Raw genomic sequence first — 20,843 nt, 5'->3', positions numbered from 1 at the left:
TTTTGTTTGTAACCTTATTCGCTGTCACTGCTGATGCTGTCAGTCAGTACTGTCATTGTCAAGTCAAAATAAAGCGCCTCCTGAGCCCGAGCCAGCTGCTACAAGCCTTTCATTTTGTTCAGACGGAAACGAAAGGAAATCGAAGTACATAGAAAAAGTAAATACCAGTTTGTTATTGTGGAAATACTTTTGTAAATGTTTATGTTGCAAATGACTAAAAAGCGTTAATTAAAACTGTACTGTCAACGAAAGATTAAGAAGTTCATCGTGATTTACTAAAAGTTTGGGTGCTATATAAGTTATGGACAAATCAAGGTATTTATTTCACGTATTCTACTTCTCTTTGTTACTGTGACTCATAAAATTTATTACTGAATTGATGCTGTACGATTTACGATATAGTCTACTTAAAAAATTGTCTTATTAAATATTGTTTGTATTTGTCATTATCAAGTGTAAACTCTCTTGCAGATTTTCGATGCTCCTTTTAGAGCCTGGTGAAATTTACTTTGAAGATTATTCATGTATTTTCAATGATTTTGAATCATTACATGGTGGTAATTCCAGACAAGGTAGACTGAAACTCTGCTCAAAGTCCCTTGTGTTTGAGCCCACAGACTGGACATATCCATTAATTAAGTTACACTTTAGAGACTGCATGAGCATAGATGTGATAAAGCCCCAGACTCCTGAGAGCCCACAGAATGTAATTAAAGTAGAAATGAAGCAGTTTGCAGAAATGCTAGAGGAGAATATATTGGCCCCATACAAATTTCAATATGAAAAGAAAACATTTTATATATTTTTCGATTTTGCTTCGGCAGAAGAGACATTATATCAAATGCATCAGTTGCAAAGGGCATCCACCTTGAATGCACCGGAACACAACAGCATGGTAGCTACTATTCTGCACTCTAGGTACATGCGGATGGTTTTTGACCCGGTGATGATGGATGACTTCACTGAGGAGATAGTTTGTGAGCTGCAGGCGGAGAAAATATCACCCCTAGTTAGACATCAAGGCAAGCTGGCTTTAACTCCAACCACATTATATTTTCAACCCTTCAGTAATGTTGAAAGTGTGAGTATATTTATATGATTCATATTTATTTTGATACTATAAAAGCTAGGCTGGTGTAAATATTATGAAATTTAGTTTGTTTGCCAGATAAGATAGCTGTGACTAATCAAAGTAATCATTAACTGTTTGTGGCTGAAATGAATGTTGGCTACATCTGAATGTTGATTTGAATACACATAGTCTTTGACACAGAACATTACTAAAGAGGTTAGAATGGCTATCGCGCGCAGTTAGTATCAGAACCGGTGTCGCCGTTCGTTCCTCTCCACATTTACTAACACTCACTCATTTACAAAATTTGTGTGCCTGGTGAATGGATACGCCTCCTTTAGACAGATTTGATGTCTGGCTTCTTAATCTGAAGGTTATTGTGGCACAAAAAGGCATGTTTACTTCGTTTTCGGTCAGCGCGGGCGAGTAGCATGCGAGCGTTTGCTCAAAACTGGCGGCGACACGTACCCTGCTCGCATCGCCATTCTAACTTGTTTTGTGGTCTTTGAGTATATGCACACCTTATTGTTTAGCTGTTTTTGTTTGTCATTCACGGGGAAATTTAAAGTGATTCCACATTTAATATGAATTTAATTTTTAAGTAATTGTATTTAATGTAGATTTAGTTTTTACTTAGTTCTTGGTTTTATTTTGTATCATTATTTGTATTTATGTGTTCGTTAAAAGACTCAACATTATAATTTAGCAAATTTCACATTAACTGGTGTGATTTATTTATTTTCAGAGCCCAATTTTGAAATTAAAGCTAAGCCACCTGAAGCGGTTGTACAAGCGCAGATTTTTACTAAGGCAAGTTGTATGTATCACTCAATGTTGTTCAGTTATTCTTTATCTACTAAGCTATATTTGCAAAATATATATCGCTTTATTCAGATAATGTAGTTATTGCATCATTCACTTTATCAGCTTTGTATCCTGTCTAGTTGGAAAAGATGCAATAATTTCATAAAAGTTGTGTTTATTTTTTTGTTATTACTAAGAAAACCGTACCAGGAGACCCCTAGGTAAAATGCTAAGTTTTGTTAGTTAAATTTGGACAATAATTATATTATTGGTCACTGTTAATCACTATGATGGCAGTCACTATTGTTAAAACTAGATGCCAAGCGGACCCCAAGCTCCCATGAGTCGCGGCGAAAAACCGGGACAATGCAAGGAAGATAATGGTCATTCTAAATCACATAACTATAGTGTATCAAAGGTCTGTTTGATTTCAAACATAGACAGAGAGAATCATACTATCTTTGTCTAACACTAGTACTAGCACCCGAAAGAAAAGGATGAGTATAGTTTTTTTTGTTCCTATTTACTGACAAGATTTGGTTGACCCAGTATAGTTTATTTTTAAATTAACCTTAACTTATTTTTTTTTTATTATTATGAAACCTATTTCTAGTTTTATTAAGTACAAAAATTAAGTATGTTGTCAATGCATCACCCACATGTTTTCATTTTACTTTGAAGTATAGGTATATTTTATCCTAAATCGCCATGAATGCTTTTCTTTTATGCTTTGCTGAACAGTAGCTTTTCTTTTATGGAGTGTGACCTTCATGGTCACTCACTGTAACTTGCAATTATCGCTGTTTACAAATGGAGGCTACCATTGTAGTTTGTTGCACAACTTCCTTATAATTACGTATTCTTAACACTCCATTACTACAGATGTAGGTTTTATTTGGATTGTATTTAATTTAATTCATTATATACCTACTTAATTAAGTAAGTAGTAGGTCAGTAATAGGTAATTGACTTTTATTTTAATGTAAACATTTTATATAAAGTAAGGTATTCAGAATATTAATTCAATTAGAATTTAGGTTGCTGTTTTTGTAATTGTTTATTTATTTTATACTGAATAGTTTGGTTGCAAAAGAATGCTATGTATTTTATTGCCCTCGGCATTTCCGGGCCGATAAACGACCTTCAAACAGTTCAAACCTTCAAGAAAGGAGCGCGCTCCCGCCTAAAACGCCGGCAATGCACTTTCAACCCTTCTGGAGTTGCAGGTGTCCATGGGCGACGGTAATTGCTTATCATCAGACGATTCGTCTGCTTGTTTGCCACCTATATCATAAAAAAAGTAATTTGATGGAAATTTAAAATACTATAGGGTCACTTCATATGCTAATTTACGTAGGTAATCAGGAATCAGCATATCGAAAAAATTTGGAATTCAAAATCTAAATCATATTGTACATGTGCCATGTGCACCTCTGTATTACAGTTACATATACTTGTATTTACGTACACGAGTCATCGATATTGATATGAATTTGATAATGATAAGTTGATAACATATGCTACATTTCTGAATATACTCAATGATTTAGGTTTTTTTTTTCACAATACATAAGCTCACAAATGAATACATAAATAAAATAAAAACAGACAAAAGGATATAAGTACCTACATATATTTCCAACAATGCTGCATTATGACCAGAGATCGGACAAATTTGCGACATTGCTCGCAATAATGTGGACATGACTCCAAAATTGATTAAATAATTAATCATTTAATTAATTTCTTACCTGAGGTTTAATTTTGATTCCTAATCAAAAAATAACGCAAAGAGTTCTTATAATGTAAATTTATTTAAAAAAATAATCAGTATGTTCTCCAAATTTTCTGTAGGTACTTATTTTTTTATATCAAAAATATATTTAAGTGCTATTTATTGACTAGGGAACAAAATTAAATCTCAGGTAAAAAATTAATTAAATGATTAATTATTTAATCAAATTTGGAGTTATTGCGAGCAATGACGCCAATCTGTCCGATCTCTGATTATGCACACTTGCACAGTATTTTTTATAATTAAAAGGATTAGGACTGGCTAAATGTGGTTTAGATTTCAACTTAGATATCTTTTGCGGTTTTGAGTTTTAGGCATTCATTGTAATGTGTAGTACGAGTACCATATGTTCGACGATTTTATACAAAAGGTTCCATTATGAGTTGTCGATAAGGTTGGTTTCTTATTGAATTTTTATGACAGAAGAACCTTATTAACTACTGATTTTAAGTTCTTTTTGTTTGAAACGGCACTTAGGCTTTAAATTATACATTTTATACACATACGTAGGTACAACTTGGAATATGTCAGGATCGTAGCAAATGAAAATCCGTGGTCTCTGCCTACCCCTCCGGGAAATAGGCGTGATTATATGTACGTACAACATAGAGATCTTTATATAAAACCAAGTACAACACATTAGTATCTCAGTCCAACAAATTAAATGAAACGTAGGTACTATTATTAAGCGTTATACATATATCTATTACAGGGCTTGGAAATCTACAGTGCAGATGAGAGTTCAGTAGCCCACATCTACCTAACCTTTCAGTCCCAGGACGACAGAGACAGAACCTACGATATGCTGGGGCAGTCTCCCAGTGTAAACCTAGAAAGAGTTCACGCTGAGGAAACTACCCTGCAGTGGCAAAATGGAGTGGTTTCTAATTATGACTACTTGATGCATTTAAATTGGTAATTATAATTTCATCGGTTTACCATTCGTCTGTTTAAGTACTGCCGAGGACTGCCTGACCTTTTATTTTTTTAGATTTACGGTCAGATATAGGTAGACTATAATGCCTATTTTGATAAGGACGGGAAAGAACCAAGAGGGGGAGTCCCTTTAATGATTCACTTTATTGTCATTAAATTATTTTTACAGTACATATGGGGCTACTTTTCCGCACTAGTGCGTAAAATAGCACTTTTCGTGCGATGTCGAAACTTTAAAGTGCCATATGTACTGTAAAACGTTGTTCGATACACGTGCGAATAGGTAATTCGCAACTCGTGTCGATTTAAAACACTCCCTTCGGTCGTGTTTTAATTTATCGCCACTCGTTTCGAATTTCCTCTTTTTCGCACTTGTATCGAAAATAGCTATTACAGTACATATGGTGCTACTTTCCCGAACTAGTGCGGAAAATAGCATACCTATTCTGAGCGTATGTCGTTTAAAGTGCCTTATGTACTGTAAAATGTTGTACGATACACGTGCGAATAGTTAATTCGCAACTCGTGTCAATTTAAAACACTCCCTTCGGTCGTGTTTTAATTTATCGCCACTCGTTTCGAATTTCCTCTTTTCCGCACTTGTATCGTTAATAAATATTGTAATTTAGTGGAAATGGGCGGAAATCAAATACCAGTAGACAGATATTATATTTAATTATAAAACAACTCGTTTCATTGAGGGAATTTAATTTAAGGTCCGAGCCGCCATCGCCAGGCGAGAACTGATATGAGACGAAGATAAAATATATTTAAATACTTGAGTTACACATACTCAGCTCCATTTTTTAAGTCGATTACAAATTATTAATATGTAATTTTTCATTTGTTTTTCAGCCTCGCAGACCGAAGTAAAAATGATCTCACTCAATACCCAGTATTTCCATGGGTAATATCAGACTATACATCTACAGAGTTAGACCTAGATAATGTCGATGTGTACAGAGATCTGTCAAAGCCCATGGGGGCGTTAAACCCAGATAGGTTAGAGAAATTAAAAGAAAGATATCAAGAGATGTCCCATCCCAAATTTATGTACGGCTCACATTATTCCGCTCCAGGATTGGTGCTATTTTATCTAGTAAGTAAAGATTATATTACTTCTCTTAAGGGCCTACTGCAGCCGCGTCTGGCGCTTCGTAAACCACGCCCGCTAGTTCTTCCCTCCCCGCTAACACGCACACATGGAAACGCTTCGCGCCGCACGTGAAGTTTGTGTGACCTTTTAGCACCATCTAACGTTACAAAAGGTAACTACCATTATACGCGGTCGCTGCAGTCGGCCAGAAACTTAAATTCGGAAAAAATTTAAACAGATGGCGTTGTTACTTGTTCATAATAGCAAACAATAAAATAATTAATTAATAAACCTGAATATTTATTGTTGTTTTGGAAGATGTTAACAGCATAGAAGCAGCAGCGTATATAGCATATAAGTTAAGAGTATTGATAATAAGAAAATAGCACAAGAACAGAAAAGAGATTATTTTTGATAAAATATGATGAAAACAGATTTACTTGATTACGCTCACCTGACTTTGCGGTCACTAAATGCAAATTTCAACCTTATTGTTACTATGGACGCCTGCAACCCCAGGGGTATTGTAACCCCTTACAATACCCCTGGGGTTGCAGGCGTCCATAGTCGTTATTATTATAAATGCTTTGGTTGAAATGCTTTTTAACCCTCGAATTTTTCATAGGTACAGTCACCTGCAATAATATGTTACTCTTCGACGGCCGCAAAAATATGTGACACGCTCTTATGGCTCTACAAATAAGATCTAACATGATCTACCGCAAAACGGCCTTCGGTGTGTAACATATTATTGCAGCTGACTGTACTCGTACTCATTGTTGTATAGGTAGGTATTAATATCTTTTATCCGATCGATTTGCATTTATTTGAAATAAATCACAGTGTTTAGTAATTATATGTTTTATTGAATAAGAGATTATTTAGGTATGTAAGGAATACAGGGTGCCTTTTTGAAACACTCATTTTTAGGGTTCCGTAGCCAAATGGCAAAAAAACGGAACCCTTATAGATTCGTCATGTCTGTCTGTCTGTCTGTCCGTCTGTCCGTCTGTCCGTCCGTATGTCACAGCCACTTTTTTCCGAAACTATAAGAACTATACTGTTGAAACTTGGTAAGTAGATGTATTCTGTGAACCGCATTAAGATTTTCACACAAAAATAGAAAAAAAAAATTTTTTTGGGGGTTCCCCATACTTAGAACTCAAAAAATTTTTTTTCATCAAACCCATACGTGTGGGGTATCTATAGATAGGTCTTCAAAAATGATATTGAGGTTTCTAACATCATTTTTTTTCTAAACTGAATAGTTTGCGCGAGAGACACTTCCAAAGTGGTAAAATGTGTGTCCCCCCCCCCCTGTAACTTCTAAAATAAGAGAATGATAAAACTAAAAAAAATATATGATGTACATTACCATGCAAACTTCCACCGAAAATTAGTTTGAACAAGATCTAGTATCAAGTAGTTTTTTTTTAATACGTCATAAATCCCCTAAATACGGAACCCTTCATGGACGAGTCCGACTCGCACTTGGCCGCTTTTTCTGGATAATTTTGAATTTCAATTGTCAAGGGTGCCTACATTATTTTTTAATACATTTTACAACGACAACAAACAAAAGTTCAAATTCGCCGTATTAATAGAAATAGTAAAATAGAAAATCATGTTTTTCAAATCTAAGCGTTATTGTAATTTATCTCAAATAACCAAAAAGTCAATCTGACTAGAACTTAAAAACGAACTGAATTATTTTAATATGTCGATTTTTCTTGGTGACCCTGGAGATTTTTTTTTGTATCCCATACAAAAAGAGCGTATCCCAATCGCGTATCGGTTTTGGTTTTTACTTATAAGTGTGAAAAATATATTGTACCATATACGAAGGACGTGTGTTTTTTCATGTTTTATGTGTCTTTTTGTACAATAAAGTGTTTTACTGCTACTAATATATCATATTAACGATTAACTAAAAAGGTATTTACGTCTAATTTAACTGGTAAATTATTAAAGTCAGCTAAAATTAATATATATTCAAAAAAATATTTGTTAATATGTCCCAAAATCATGGCTCATTTTTTAAGTTTCCTGACTTACCAAACATATCGCAACGAAGGCAAGGGTACAACGCGGCATCGTGAACCTAATAACGTAACGTTTCAGTTACTTTTTTAGTCGCCGACCATTTTATCCGGGGTACGAAAAGAGGTATTAGATCTATCCTGGGTCTAATATGTTATAAAAACATAGTTTTTTGAAAAATGTTCGTAGGTAGTACACAAAATTTACATTTTCTTTTAAATGTGATTTGGGTCATCGTTCTCCCTGGTGACTTTTCTGGTGACCCAAGAGACATCAATTTTATTATGACTCAGGAGACTTTTTTTCTATGCACTTTGATTTTTTTGATGCGCTAATTTTGTAATCTAAAATAACTTTAAACTGCTGATATACTTATATCACTTTGCTGATGAGTGGAAGTGGAATTGAAACTTAATTTATTGTTCTCTCCCTTGACAATTTGGCATACATTTGACATGCTGCAGTGCACTCCTAACGTTAATAAAGACATAATTTTTAGAAAAAGCTTTAGGAAAACTCACTCTTGAGGTTAAAACGATTAAGTCCTTATCATATTATGTTAGATTTTTAGAGCCCAGACCCCAAATCAGTGAAAATGTCTCTTAGCCAACTAAATTTGTCTCTGGGAAAAGTACGATATCCCTAAAAATTGTACGTACATTTCGCATTTTTCTGAAGGAACGGAATTCATAAATTGGGTTATTATTATTTTTTCAGATTATTTGATTGCATTGACATATCACCAAGATAGATAGAACATTTAAGTTACCAGAAGAAAAGCATTTGTGTTCTTTTATACAGTGTGGAAAAAGTAGGTTCGATTCCCGGGCGCGACTAAGCGAATTTAAAAAAAAACAACGTGTTGCATTCCGGGAGTGCCGACAGAAGTGAAAACTCAATGACTAGTCCAAAATGTCTGCAGCACTATGTATAATTGACCCATCCTCCTTTCTATTGAAAACTTTTGGTTCCGAAATTGCTGGTCAGTGAGCTTGTTTAAAATTAGAAATTCAAATTTATAGCGTTAATTGTTTAAAATTCGAATAGAAATTGTAGTTACCTTGCAGACCTCGCATCTAAATATATTTGGTCATGATATTTTGAGTTTTATTCACCAGTACTAGAGTTCACTTTTATTAGCGATTTCATCAAGATGTAGCTTTATTGAATTATATTTGAGTGATATAAAGTTATAATACTGTGAGATCCTCGTATTTCAGCCCGTACAAGATTATAACCTTTTTCATGTAATGTCATTGAGTTTTCTTTATTGATTTAAATGCCATCTAAATGATTGGCCATCTAAACCTTACGGTCACATGATCGCGTTACGCTGTCTCGAGTTTATCATTTTTTCCCCACCTCAAAAAGTGCCTAGCGCCGCTAAAGAAGTTTTCACTTCAAAAATCTTTGAATGCAGTTGTTTCTTTAAAAAACAATAATGTTTCATTTAAGTAAAATGAGCAAACTTAAGGTTTTAAGGCACTTTCCCTCCAGGGCCCATAATTTTTTTCCACCCGGTAGTAGACAACTATTTTTTTCGACTAAATGAAGTTTTATTAGATAAATCGTTGATCACATGGTTCGTTTCACACATCACATCAAATCGTTTGTCATCACAATCAAAATTTGTCAAAAGTAATGAAATTTATGCCAAAAAACATAAATAAAACATATAAATTCAACACATTTTTTAAATAAAAATCTTTCTCGATTATATAAAAAAGAACATCGACAAATGATGTTCAAAGAATTAATATCAAAACAGATGTCATAATTAGGATTGGCTACTTTAAGAAAGGGACAGAGAGATTTAATCCTCTCGCTCTGCACGTTTTTCTCATTCCTCCTTGTCAAGCCAAAATAAACTATAAAATGATAGTAACACAGTACATTGTAATATTCACTTTTTCTACGGTATCATGTCATTGTAAATTACTTATGTGAAATTGTAGTGGCGTGAGACTTTCAAACCGGAGGTCACGGGTTCGAACCCCGGCCCGTGCAAGTGAGTTTTTGTAAGTAGGACCTTTTTTTAGTGGTACTTAAATATAATAACTTTTCGTATTATTGAAATAAAATATTTTATTCAAACAAACTTAATAATATAATAATTAAAACGAATAATATCAATTAGTTTTTAATATTTATTCAATTATTTTAAATTTTTTGAGCATGAAACATACTAGATTTATTTTTATCATTACAATAGAAAAAAAGCAAAAAATATATTCTTATAGATATTTTATTTTCAAACAAAAATAAAGCAAAAAGTTACGCTTAGATTCTGATGGCTAAATACCAAACAGCTACCGATACATTTCAATATCTGTCGAAATTTCCTAACCCGTTGTAACTGACAAAGAGTATAGATTTCGACGTAGCATGACGTAGCTAAGCAAACACGCACACATGCGTAACGTATAGCCCTGTAAGAAGGCACCATCATAGGTTTACCTCCGATTCCGTTACTACTCAATGGAGTTACGACTCAACGTTTATTGGATATTAACATTTTACGTAATTCGGAGCGCTGCGCGAAGTGACATAGGTCTTACCTCTTTGAGGCACGACGGCCATCTAACATTACTGGCATAAAGGATGCATTTATGACTTTGACGCATGACAGAAAGAGAAACGGAACTGCGTAAAATGGGCGTTTGCTGTTGAATTCATAAAATCAAAAATCGATAATAAATCCATCGGTAAAGGATAATAAGTTAATATTTAGTTCTTTGAAAGTTAAGACGAGATGAAAACCTTTGCTGTAAGGTGGGTTGTGCTGGATATGGATGTGTTTTCTAGTTGCACGAAGCTAAAACCGAAAAATGAACACGTAAGTTTGGATTTATTTTCTATCGAGAAAATTTTAAGCATTCGTGTTTCGACTACTACGAAATCTCTTATCATATAGTCAAGAAACATATATCCGAAAATCACTACTGTTTGTTTCCGGGGCTAGCCACTGCCACCTTTCTAAGATCCTGTTATTTTTCGATGCACGGCCTTAAGGCTTCGTCACACAGGCGCGTTTTCCGGGCGGCGCGTGAGCGGGGCGCGCCGCTTTTACATATAAAACGCTCACGCGCCGCCCGGAAAACGCGCCTGTGTGACGAAGCCTTTAACGTAAGTTAATTTCAATGGGAGTAAGTGCGCATACCCCAGAAAAACGATAGAGTAAGATGCACACGCACGGTAGCACGTATCCTTTTGGTTGGGAAAAAATCGCCACGGTTAAATACAGTCAGCATCAAATAGATAGTAAGTTAGTAACACACCTAATATATCGTAACACACCTTTATTACCATAGAAATAAGAATGTGTTTCGCTATATTTGGCCACTTTGACCGTCACTGTACTCCTATTTTAACCAGTATAATAGTATTTACAACTTTAAATTAGGTACATATATATTGCACTGTTATATTAGGCATATATACTAGTGGCTCTGTGAGCTGTAGTCCTCCCGAACCCTCAAAGATCCGCCATTTTGAAAAATTGACCTATATCAGAATTAACAAAATAATCCATACCTAATTATTGCAACTTGTTCACAAAATATCACGAGAATCGGTTGAGAAATATGACATGTGGAAGAGAACAGCCGCACACATGAAATCATTTTTGCCCATGCTAAAACGCAGACGCTTCGCTTCGCTTGGTCAATATTTAAGATTGCATGAAGGCCCATTTACACGATACAAGATTCTTGAACATTCAATACAATAAAATTGAGGCAACAAAAAACTTGCACTATCTAAACATACGTGACATTCTTGTATTCAAGTAGCAACTTGAATTCAATACTGGCATACGTGTAAACGAAGTCTAGTGCAGTTAATTGAATACAAGAAGTGCCAATCCATATTTTATTTTCGGCATGAATTCCGTACGCGAAGGTGTGTTCCTTGTCGCTGCTATAGTAGCAACTGTGTTACGAGAAAGACTGTTAGAAAAACGTAACAAAAGAAGCGTTAAAAATGCGTCCATCAAATTGTACCACACAAGTTATTAATATGGCTTATAAACATCAGCACTGCTAGATCCAGTTCCCATTGAATCCTTCACTTTCTTCTTTTGAGCTTGATATTGCGTTCTTATGCCCTTAAGTTTCTTCGTTATTTCTTTGGGACCAAAACCTTCTACCCCAAATTCTTTTGAAAAAGCTGCAAGGGCAATCCCGCGAGCCTCGCGGTTTTTATAATTTTTATTCTCTGTGTCCCACGAACATTGATGAATTCTATAAATTTCTATGAATTTAATTATCTCCGAACTACCTAATTTAAAATTATTTTTGCTCATTTTATCAGTTTTACCACCCACAAAGAACGTTCAATATTGAATGAAAATCTGCCAATGCAAATCGGTTCAATTCTTGCTTCAATATGGCTTCAATACATCATACTTGATTCAACTTGAAGTTTAGACCTGTCAAGACTTGCATGCAATTATTGCCGTTCAATAAATGTCTTTGGTGTAAACGAAATACGGTCAAGAATATTGCCTATCAAGAATTGTATACAATAATTGCATTCAAGATTTTGGTTATTGCTCATGTGTAAACATTTTGTTTCAATTCTTGAATTCAATTATTGAACGGCAAAACTTGCATACAATTATTGCCGATTCTTGTTCAAGAATCTTGTATCGTGTAAATGGGCCTTTAATGAACCGACGACGTCAAAGATACGCAATTTTCTCCTTATTAGGAATAAGGTGTAAAAATGTTAATATATCTGTGAAGTAACTGTACCTAAACATGTGATTTTCAGGTCAGAAAATATCCCGAATATATGCTTTGTCTCCAGAATGGAAGATTTGACCATCCTGATAGGATGTTCAATTCAGTGAGAGACGTGTATAACAACTGTTTAAGGAATATGTCGGATTTTAAGGTAAATTTACTTCATTTCATTTTCTTGTTTCACTTCTGTATAAACATAAGCGAAGTAAAATGACACATGAGAGATTTAAAAACGTTTCATAATGTAATGCACCATTATCGACATAAATACTCGTAGATACCACACATACCAATACATACCTATAAGGAAAAAAATAGATACCTGACAATGGTGTAAAGGTTAATACCCTTCAACTACCGGGGGTTAATTCACCAATTTGGCAATAATTGAATTTCTGAGTTATAAGTAACGATAGTACCTACACAACACAGGATTCATGTTTACTTCTTGGACCAGCAATGTACGCTGCATTGTCATTGTCAGGGCGGCAATTATTAGGATGGTGAAACAGGGACCACAAACACGACATTGTAGTTTAAAATTTACATTTGAATTTTATTCTCTTTGCGAATTTTATTCTATTCGATCGTGGGACGCGAGGTGTCAGTGTCATCAGTCAGTGTTTCTTTTACTGTCTATTTTTATGAAAACACTTGTCATTCATTACAGGAGCTAGTTCCCGAATTCTACGACACCGATGCTAAAGGCGACTTTCTAGTGAACAAATATCAAATAAATTTCGGAGATCGTCACGACGGGACCAAAGTGAACAACGTGTCGCTTCCGCCCTGGGCAGACTCGCCGGCCAACTTCGTGGCAAAGCTTCGGGAGGCGTTGGAGTCAGAATATGTCTCTAGGCATTTACATTTGTGGATCGATCTCATTTTTGGGTACAAACAAAGAGGGGAGGAGGCTATTAAAGCTAATAATGGTATGTGACTTTCTTGAGAGTGTATTTTATTTGTGCTTGTTAAAAGTATTTTGCGTTATTTTTAACCGATTATTAAAATACGGCGATAGTAGCTTGTTTTGTATATTTGCTGACTTCTAAGTGCAGTAACTTTAAGATCACCATTTTTTTTTCGAATACTCTTTTCCATGCAAATTATTGTCATTCGTGATCGGAACACAATGGTTTACAATTTTGTAAATACAAAGTTTCGCGCGCTGGTCGCCTAGCGGTAAGAGCGTGCGACTTGCAATCCGGAGGTCGCGGGTTCGAACCCCGGCTCGTACCAATGAGTTTTTCGGAACTTATGTACGAAATATCATTTGATATTTACCAGTCGCTTTTCGGTGAAGGAAAAACATCGTGAGGAAACCGGACTAATCACAATACAGGCCTAGTTTACCCTCTGGGTTAGAAGGTCAGATGGCGTTCGCTTTCATAAAAACTAATGCCCACGCCAATTACTGGGATTAGTTGCCAAGCGGACCCCAGGCTCCCATGAGCCGTGGCAAAATGCCGGGACAACGCGAGGAAGATGATGACAAACATGTATATGTTCTGCCTTTTCAGTTTTTCATCACGTATGCTACGAAGGCTCGGTTGACTTAGATGACATATACGACATGAACGACAGGCATGCGCTAGAAGTGCAAATAATGGAATTTGGCCAAGTACCAAAACAGCTCTTTACCAAACCCCACGTTCGAAGGGTCACGCACGAAATACCGAAGAGCATAAAAGAAGATTTGGAAGAAAACGATATTGTTTATAAACTAGAATGCATTGACAGTATTCAACTACATAAAGAGGAAGTCACGTGTGCATTAAGACAAGGTCCAAGACTGATTTCTGTGGGTAAAGATGGGACCCTAAAAGTGTATGATACGTCATTGAAAAAGCAAATAAGAAGCGTCATACTGTGCGCGACGCCGCTCAGCTCGTGCGTCATGGTCGATGAAAATATTGTCGCAGCTGGCTCGTGGGACAATGAAATGTGAGTAATTGTATTGTGTACTGCAATTAATCTTGGTTTTCGGTTTCTGATATATTCTTCCTTGGCATTGATATTGGTTTTTGGCACAGAACATATTAAAGAGGTTAGAATGGCTATCGCGCGCAGTTAGTATTGGAACCGGTGTCGCCGCTCGTTCCTCTCCACATTTACTAACACTCGCGCAACCGTAGTAAAAACTGTGCGTGGTGAATGGATACGCCTCCTTTAGACAGATTTGATATCTGGCTTCTTAATCTGAAGGTTATTGTGGCGCAAAAAGCATGTTTACTTCGTTTTTCGGTCAGCGCGGGCGAGTAGCATCCGAGCGTTTGCTCAAAACCGGCGGCGACACGTACCCTGCTCGCATCGCCATTCTAACTTGTTCTGTGGTTTTTGCTATATGTATGTATTCTGATTATAGAATAAATATATTTTTTTAGACTAGATATATTAGTTATAATTCTTTTTTTTTCTCCAGATATTTGTACGACGTGGATTACGGTAGAGTGGTGGAGAGCTTCCGAGCGCACGACGACTGCGTCAGCTGTTTGTTGTGGTTAGAAAAAGGTAATTTATTTCATATTATATTATCTTTCTCTTCAGTGGCGGAGGTGCTCATAAATATCTGAGCACGCCTTGTCAATAGAGGCGTGTTCAGATATGGTGACTGTAACCACCTCTAACAAATTACTTTGTAATCTTATGTGAATACGTTTTAGCGTATTCCAGTGGTTACCCCAATTATTAACAGCAAACTTCTAATATAATATGAACTGGGTTGCTATTGCTACAATTATTCAAAAACAATGATTTATAACTCAAGATAGGTTATAGGCATTCAAAAATTGAAGCGCTTAACTTGTGACAAACCGGACAAGTTGCCTTTAGTCGCGGCTGGACAAGCGAGAAATGTGCACGTGCTAACGAGCTCCCGCACACCGAAAGAGAAAGAGACGACCTTATGTTTAACAACGAGTGTGACAAAGATGGATGGAATGTGAAAATTAATCAAAAATAACAGATTTCTTCGTAAGCTCAGAAATAAATATGGAAGTATTTTTTGTGCTCCTCAAGTATGAGTATAACCTATCTATGTATAATATCATTGTTCAAAAAAGGCTATCCCAAATTTTTTTGATATTTACCTGCGTGTGGCTACTCGCTCTGACCGCTCAAACAAAACCACGTTCTTGCAAGGTTACATTTTTCGACGGGCTGAGGTGGAAGAAGGATTAAATAGTACATTATTGTCGAGGTTCGGAAGTAGCTACTTGCAGGCTGAGGATTCGTTTTAAACGGACGACCTTGGGAGTCCGTTTAATTGAATCCGAAGCCAGCAAGTAGCCTTCCAGCCGAGTCATATATAATGCTTTTCTCAAAAATGGTGCAAGAAATAGAAATATTTTACAGAACTTACAGAAGCAACGTTCTAATTTTCACAGAAAACAATACAACCATTAAAAAGATTTGCTTGCCGCCTTTAAAAAAAAAAAGAAGCGTATTTTTCTGCAGAAAATACGCCAACGTATTTGAGACACCTAAATAGTCGCGGTACCAACATTATAATAATAAGTGCTGATCATCTGTTTGGCTGTTTAATGGACCTATGCCTTCATTTGATATGGCCATTTAAAGTTTTAAAAAGTTTGGAACTCGTTAAATAATGGAATTTGTATGCAACATTGCAGTGCCGAAATCGAGACTGCAATGTTTTTAACTTTTAAATTTTTTGAATGACCATAAACCACGCACTTCGCGACCAATTTTTTAACCGGCAACGTCGACTTTGCCGTCCATTTTAGAGAAAATACTCTATTTTATTGGTTTGGCAGAGCGACTCCTGATATCAGGCGGCCATGACGGCGTAGTGCGTGCTTGGGGCGAGCTCGGCCGCACGGGGCAGGCGCTGCGCGGGCTGCGCGCCGAGTTCGACCACGACGGGAAGGTGTGCGCCGTCACCTTCAGGTATGTACACCCTGCTGCAAAAGTGCATAGCCACTTTATGAATTATCATAATGTGTCCAGCTCGCTGAATCGTTAGACAGAAAGACTGAAGAAGTAGGCACGACATTCCATTCTATTTCTCTTCGTAAAATTTTGAAACTCATGTACACTGATAAAGTTGCCGTCATTAGAACTTGCGAACTATGTAAACAAACAATGTAACTTTGTTTTGTGACTGTTTCTCCTTGAATTTTCACACTACCCCCATCAAACACAATTCAAACTATACACATATACACTATTGAAACGGTCCGTTCCGTAAAATACATAAATATATAACTGTATCTTGGATATTTAATTAAAAGTTTAAAATGGTTTCATAAGTTAGGTTATTAGGACCTGATGGAATGACGTTTTTGTTTCTTTTAAATTCTACAATTGTCTATGATGGGTAGTGTTGTGACTAACTAAAGTTTGTGATATAAACCCGTTACACACTATCCAACTCACGCTCTGTACCTACCGCCGCGGTTGTAAAATACATCAATACATCATTCTTAAGTACCAATTTGTCTTCTGATCGTGATTAAACAAATTAAAAATAAGTAACTACTTGTTTTTTAATTTTGGTATTTTATTACTCGATATGGTTTGACATTAGTAAAGTAGTAAGTAAGAGTCTTGCCCGTCACTAGTAAATTCATCATTCAGAGACAATTTTAATATGGCGGTTTGTTTACATAGTTCGCAAGTTCTAATGACGGCGACTTTAACCATGCCTACTGGACGTATTAGTCTAGTCAAACACACTATTAACTAAATGTTCTTTGTTTCAGACGTCGCCGACACAGTGTGGACATAATCGCCGGCACGAGCGACGGCGAGCTCTACGTATGGGACCTAATAGCGCGCGAGCTACTCGCCAAGATGTCCATCCACACCTCGCCCATCGTTGGCGCCTGTTTTATACCGGCTGGTGATCGCATAGTCACCATCGCGCGCGATACGGACATGAGCGTCACAGATCTACTTGTATGCGACTCGGTAAGCGTCTACTGTCTACTCTACGTCTTCAGTAGGTGACAACGTTATCGATCTCGTCTGACACATTTGACTGTGTGGTAAATATTATGGTGAAGCGATTGCCCGCGACCAACGAATCTATAAACGATGTGCTCCATATTGTGTCATTGCCCGGACATTGCTTGCCCGGCTCGTACGGCACTTTAAAGGGGCCCACAGATTACCTGTTCACCGGGCGATATCAGCCTGTCCAGTTAAACGCAAAAGGTGACATTTCCGAACAACTGACTGGGGAACTGATAATCTGTGGGCCCCTTTAGGTCAGTTTGTTTTGAAGGTGTTTTTAATAGGGCCGGTGTCGAACTAATGAAGTGTTTTGTTCACAGGTGTACCACGCTCAGCTGGCGGAAGGTGCGGCCGCGCTCTGCTGGCAGGGCCCTCGCGCGCTGTGGCTGGGCGGGCGGCGCGGCGCGCTGCTGCAGTGGGACATGATGCGCGCGCAGCCGCGCGCCGAGACTGACGCGCACCAAGGTACGGACATAGAGTAGATTATAGGTAGCCACATACAACCTCAACTACTAGACGTAGCACAAAGACAACCACCACAGATAAGCGCTTCCCTAGAAATGTTCTGTGGTGGCGCGACTGCTCATTTCAGTTGCGCTTACAATTACAACCAGAACTCGTATAAATTAAAAATATTTACAAATATTCAACTTTAGAGTATACAAGCTTGTCGGATCGATCTGAAAACCGAATATAGATACCGCTTGACTGTGACGCAGGTAGTCACATAGTACGTTCAGTTCCAGACCTGCTGCTGGTTGGTATGTACTACATACCTACCTACTACAATAGCCTATTCAGCTAATTGCTATTGTTTCTGTTTACTTTACGTTCTCGCCTTTTATATGGTCATATGTAGCCACGTTTTAGGGCTTTTTTAAACGGGATCTTACATATAAAATATGTGCCATGTTCCAATCCAATGAGAACTTAAGACACGTTTTAATAATATTTGTAAGTTTTTTTCTTTCACACATGTTTTACATTTTATCGTCGCGTGTAATACTCTATTTTATCGTATTATTAACGTCCGTGAATTCAAAAGTAGGACTGAAGAGGAAAGTACGGACTTGTGAAGAATAACAGGAAAATGAAGATTGCAAAAAGATTTAATGGTTAATAGTACATTACTGCAGACGCCGGGAAAGAAGGGCTTGCCGACCGTAGGGAGGCCGGATAGTGATACGAAGCCGGCAAGACCTTTCACGGCTAGGCATGTATAGTGCTTTTCTCAAACATGCAATGAAATAAAAAAATACACCACTCAAAAAAAAAACAAATTTATAATCTTTATAACAAAAATCTAACTTCACAACAAAAGTTTTTTAATTTTCCTTCCAATCCCGCCATAATTGTTTTTTTTTTTTACGGAAGTCGTCCGTATTTTGCGTGTGTTCGAATAGACCTTATTAGGGCCATTATACACAATCTGATAATAAGAATCTCAATTTCAATAAATAAAATAAATGCAGAGGATTTTAAATATTGTCTATGGTCTCTGATGACTTATGTATAGACAAAATTTTAAATTTATTCATCAACACATTGAATCATACAGATTCGTATTCTTAATATCAGTACGTTCGTGTATAACAGGCGTTAACACGGATATTTTGGTCCGATAACCATTCGTTCACTAAAAATGTAAAAAAAAAAATTCGGCTGTTTAGCCTGTTCATGGACACAGACCCCAGATTTACATTAGAATAAAAAAAAAATTACTTCCCGGCCTAGGCCTTCAATTTCGTATGAAATTCCTTTACAGTTCTCTGGAGTTGCTCCGCCCTAAACGTGATACTTCGAAGCCTGATATAACGCCCGGAGCGACGACATTTCATTGCATGTTTGAGAAAAATTATTTATTTATACTACGAGCTTCGTTAGGTGAAACTAAGAGAAGAATGTTGGGTGATTATATTTTTTGTGTAATTATCTATCCCCTGATTTTTGTTGTATTTCATTTTGATTTATTTATTTATTTATTTATTTAGGAGTAGCCAAGCTGAGATAGTACTTAGAGCATTAGATATTACATTGAAATTATAAATTAAAGAAATGTATCCCGCCGAGAAATTAACAGTTAATGCAGCGTGTAAAAATATTGGTGGACGAACCTGTGCTACATGACTATATCCCTCAGCTTCGTAATACTGCGTAAGCCAATTCGCCTAATCCTGCGACTCGCCCGCGCGTTTGAATTTCACAAATTGATTTCATTTTAATATCTCTCGTAGCGCAACTCGCCAAATAAGTCCAAGCAAGATGCACTGCGGTTTATGTCAAAATGAGATGAAATTTTGACAATCTTGGCGATTTTGAATGCCGCTCTAGTGCTTATAAAAATCTCAACAACATATTTGCATAAAAATATACTTTACGCCTTTTCCATCTAAAGTAAGAACGCTGAGCACGAAGAATTCTGTACATTGACCTGCCTGTTCCTATCTCTATCGCACGCGCATACCTAAATATATTGCTGTTCGCCCTTGTGCCGGCGGTAAATGCCACTGTGCGAGCGGGAAACCAAAATAATTATACGCATTCGATAGATTTAGGAAATGGGGGGTCGATGTACGAAATCCTTCAAGCTTAGCGACCATATTTAACCTGTGCCCCGTACTTTCACACGAGCACTATACTTACTGCAGAGGGAGAGGGCACTACTAGATGATAAAGATGTAAGGTTGTTTCATATCGTCATGATTTTTTGACATCACAATCCAGTTCTAGGCCAAGAGTACCTACTGGATTGGACGGCGTTGTCTGCTTAGTGTAAACGTGCCCTAAACAAACGATTAAGTGTAAGGCCTGAGTGGACGCTCGAAGCGGAGCCTTACACTAAGGCCTGAGTGGACGCTCGAGTTGGGCGTGCAGCGGGGCGGGGCGTGCGGCGTGCATGTTAAACAAATGCAAGCGTATAGGAGCGGCCTTAGTGCAAGCTGCTCAAATTACTTGTGAGCCCGACGCCACGCTGCACGCCCCGCCGAACGCTCCGCTTCGAGCGTCCCCTCAGGTCTTACATTAATGCTCCCAACATTGTTTCAGACGTGATCAACTGCGTGTATTACGACGCCGCTACAGAAACTATAGTAACCGCCAGCAAAGACAAAACTGTGAAGATTTGGAAAATGATCTCAAGATCCTGACAAAAGAGGCTCAATATAGTGAACAGTGCTATTAATTATACTTTATTATTTTTTCTATAAATTATAGTAGTGATAATGTTAACTTAACCCCTCGTATGCTGCCTGTCAAATTTGATCATTGAAAAAGTGACCTTGACATTTACAACAATAGATTAAAATTCCCACGCACGGATCCGTGTCTAAGCATACGAGGGGTTAAGTTTTGCAGTCAATTCTGGTGACTTAAAATATT

The 20,843-nt window shown here is 37.0% G+C and overlaps 1 protein-coding gene across 1 annotated transcript; it reads left to right on the top strand.

The window, feature by feature from the left end:
• Positions 1 to 93: 93 nt before the first annotated feature.
• On the top strand, positions 94 to 20,692 carry LOC134647860 (protein FAN-like). Its single transcript, XM_063502200.1, has 13 exons — positions 94 to 315; positions 472 to 1,081; positions 1,818 to 1,889; positions 4,384 to 4,586; positions 5,463 to 5,706; positions 12,517 to 12,639; positions 13,159 to 13,420; positions 14,009 to 14,432; positions 14,911 to 14,999; positions 16,265 to 16,397; positions 17,213 to 17,420; positions 17,786 to 17,930; positions 20,511 to 20,692. Exons 1-13 carry the CDS (start codon positions 302 to 304, stop codon positions 20,609 to 20,611), a joined length of 2,628 nt encoding a protein of 875 aa, XP_063358270.1. The 5' UTR covers positions 94 to 301; the 3' UTR covers positions 20,612 to 20,692.
• Positions 20,693 to 20,843: the final 151 nt, after the last annotated feature.

The sequence above is a fragment of the Cydia amplana genome, chromosome 5, assembly GCF_948474715.1.
Source record: "Cydia amplana chromosome 5, ilCydAmpl1.1, whole genome shotgun sequence".
NCBI lineage: Eukaryota > Metazoa > Arthropoda > Insecta > Lepidoptera > Tortricidae > Cydia > Cydia amplana.
The sequence above is the reverse complement of the archived record's forward strand: the minus strand, read 5'-3'. Positions and strand labels throughout refer to the sequence as shown.

What these genes read in the sequence shown, in the direction of transcription:
- LOC134647860 (XM_063502200.1), top strand. An exon ending in GGCTATTAAAGCTAATAATG is followed by an intron (nt 13,421 to 14,008) that starts GTATGTGACTTT and finishes CTGCCTTTTCAG; the next exon opens with TTTTTCATCACGTATGCTAC. An exon ending in GTGTGCGCCGTCACCTTCAG is followed by an intron (nt 16,398 to 17,212) that starts GTATGTACACCC and finishes TCTTTGTTTCAG; the next exon opens with ACGTCGCCGACACAGTGTGG.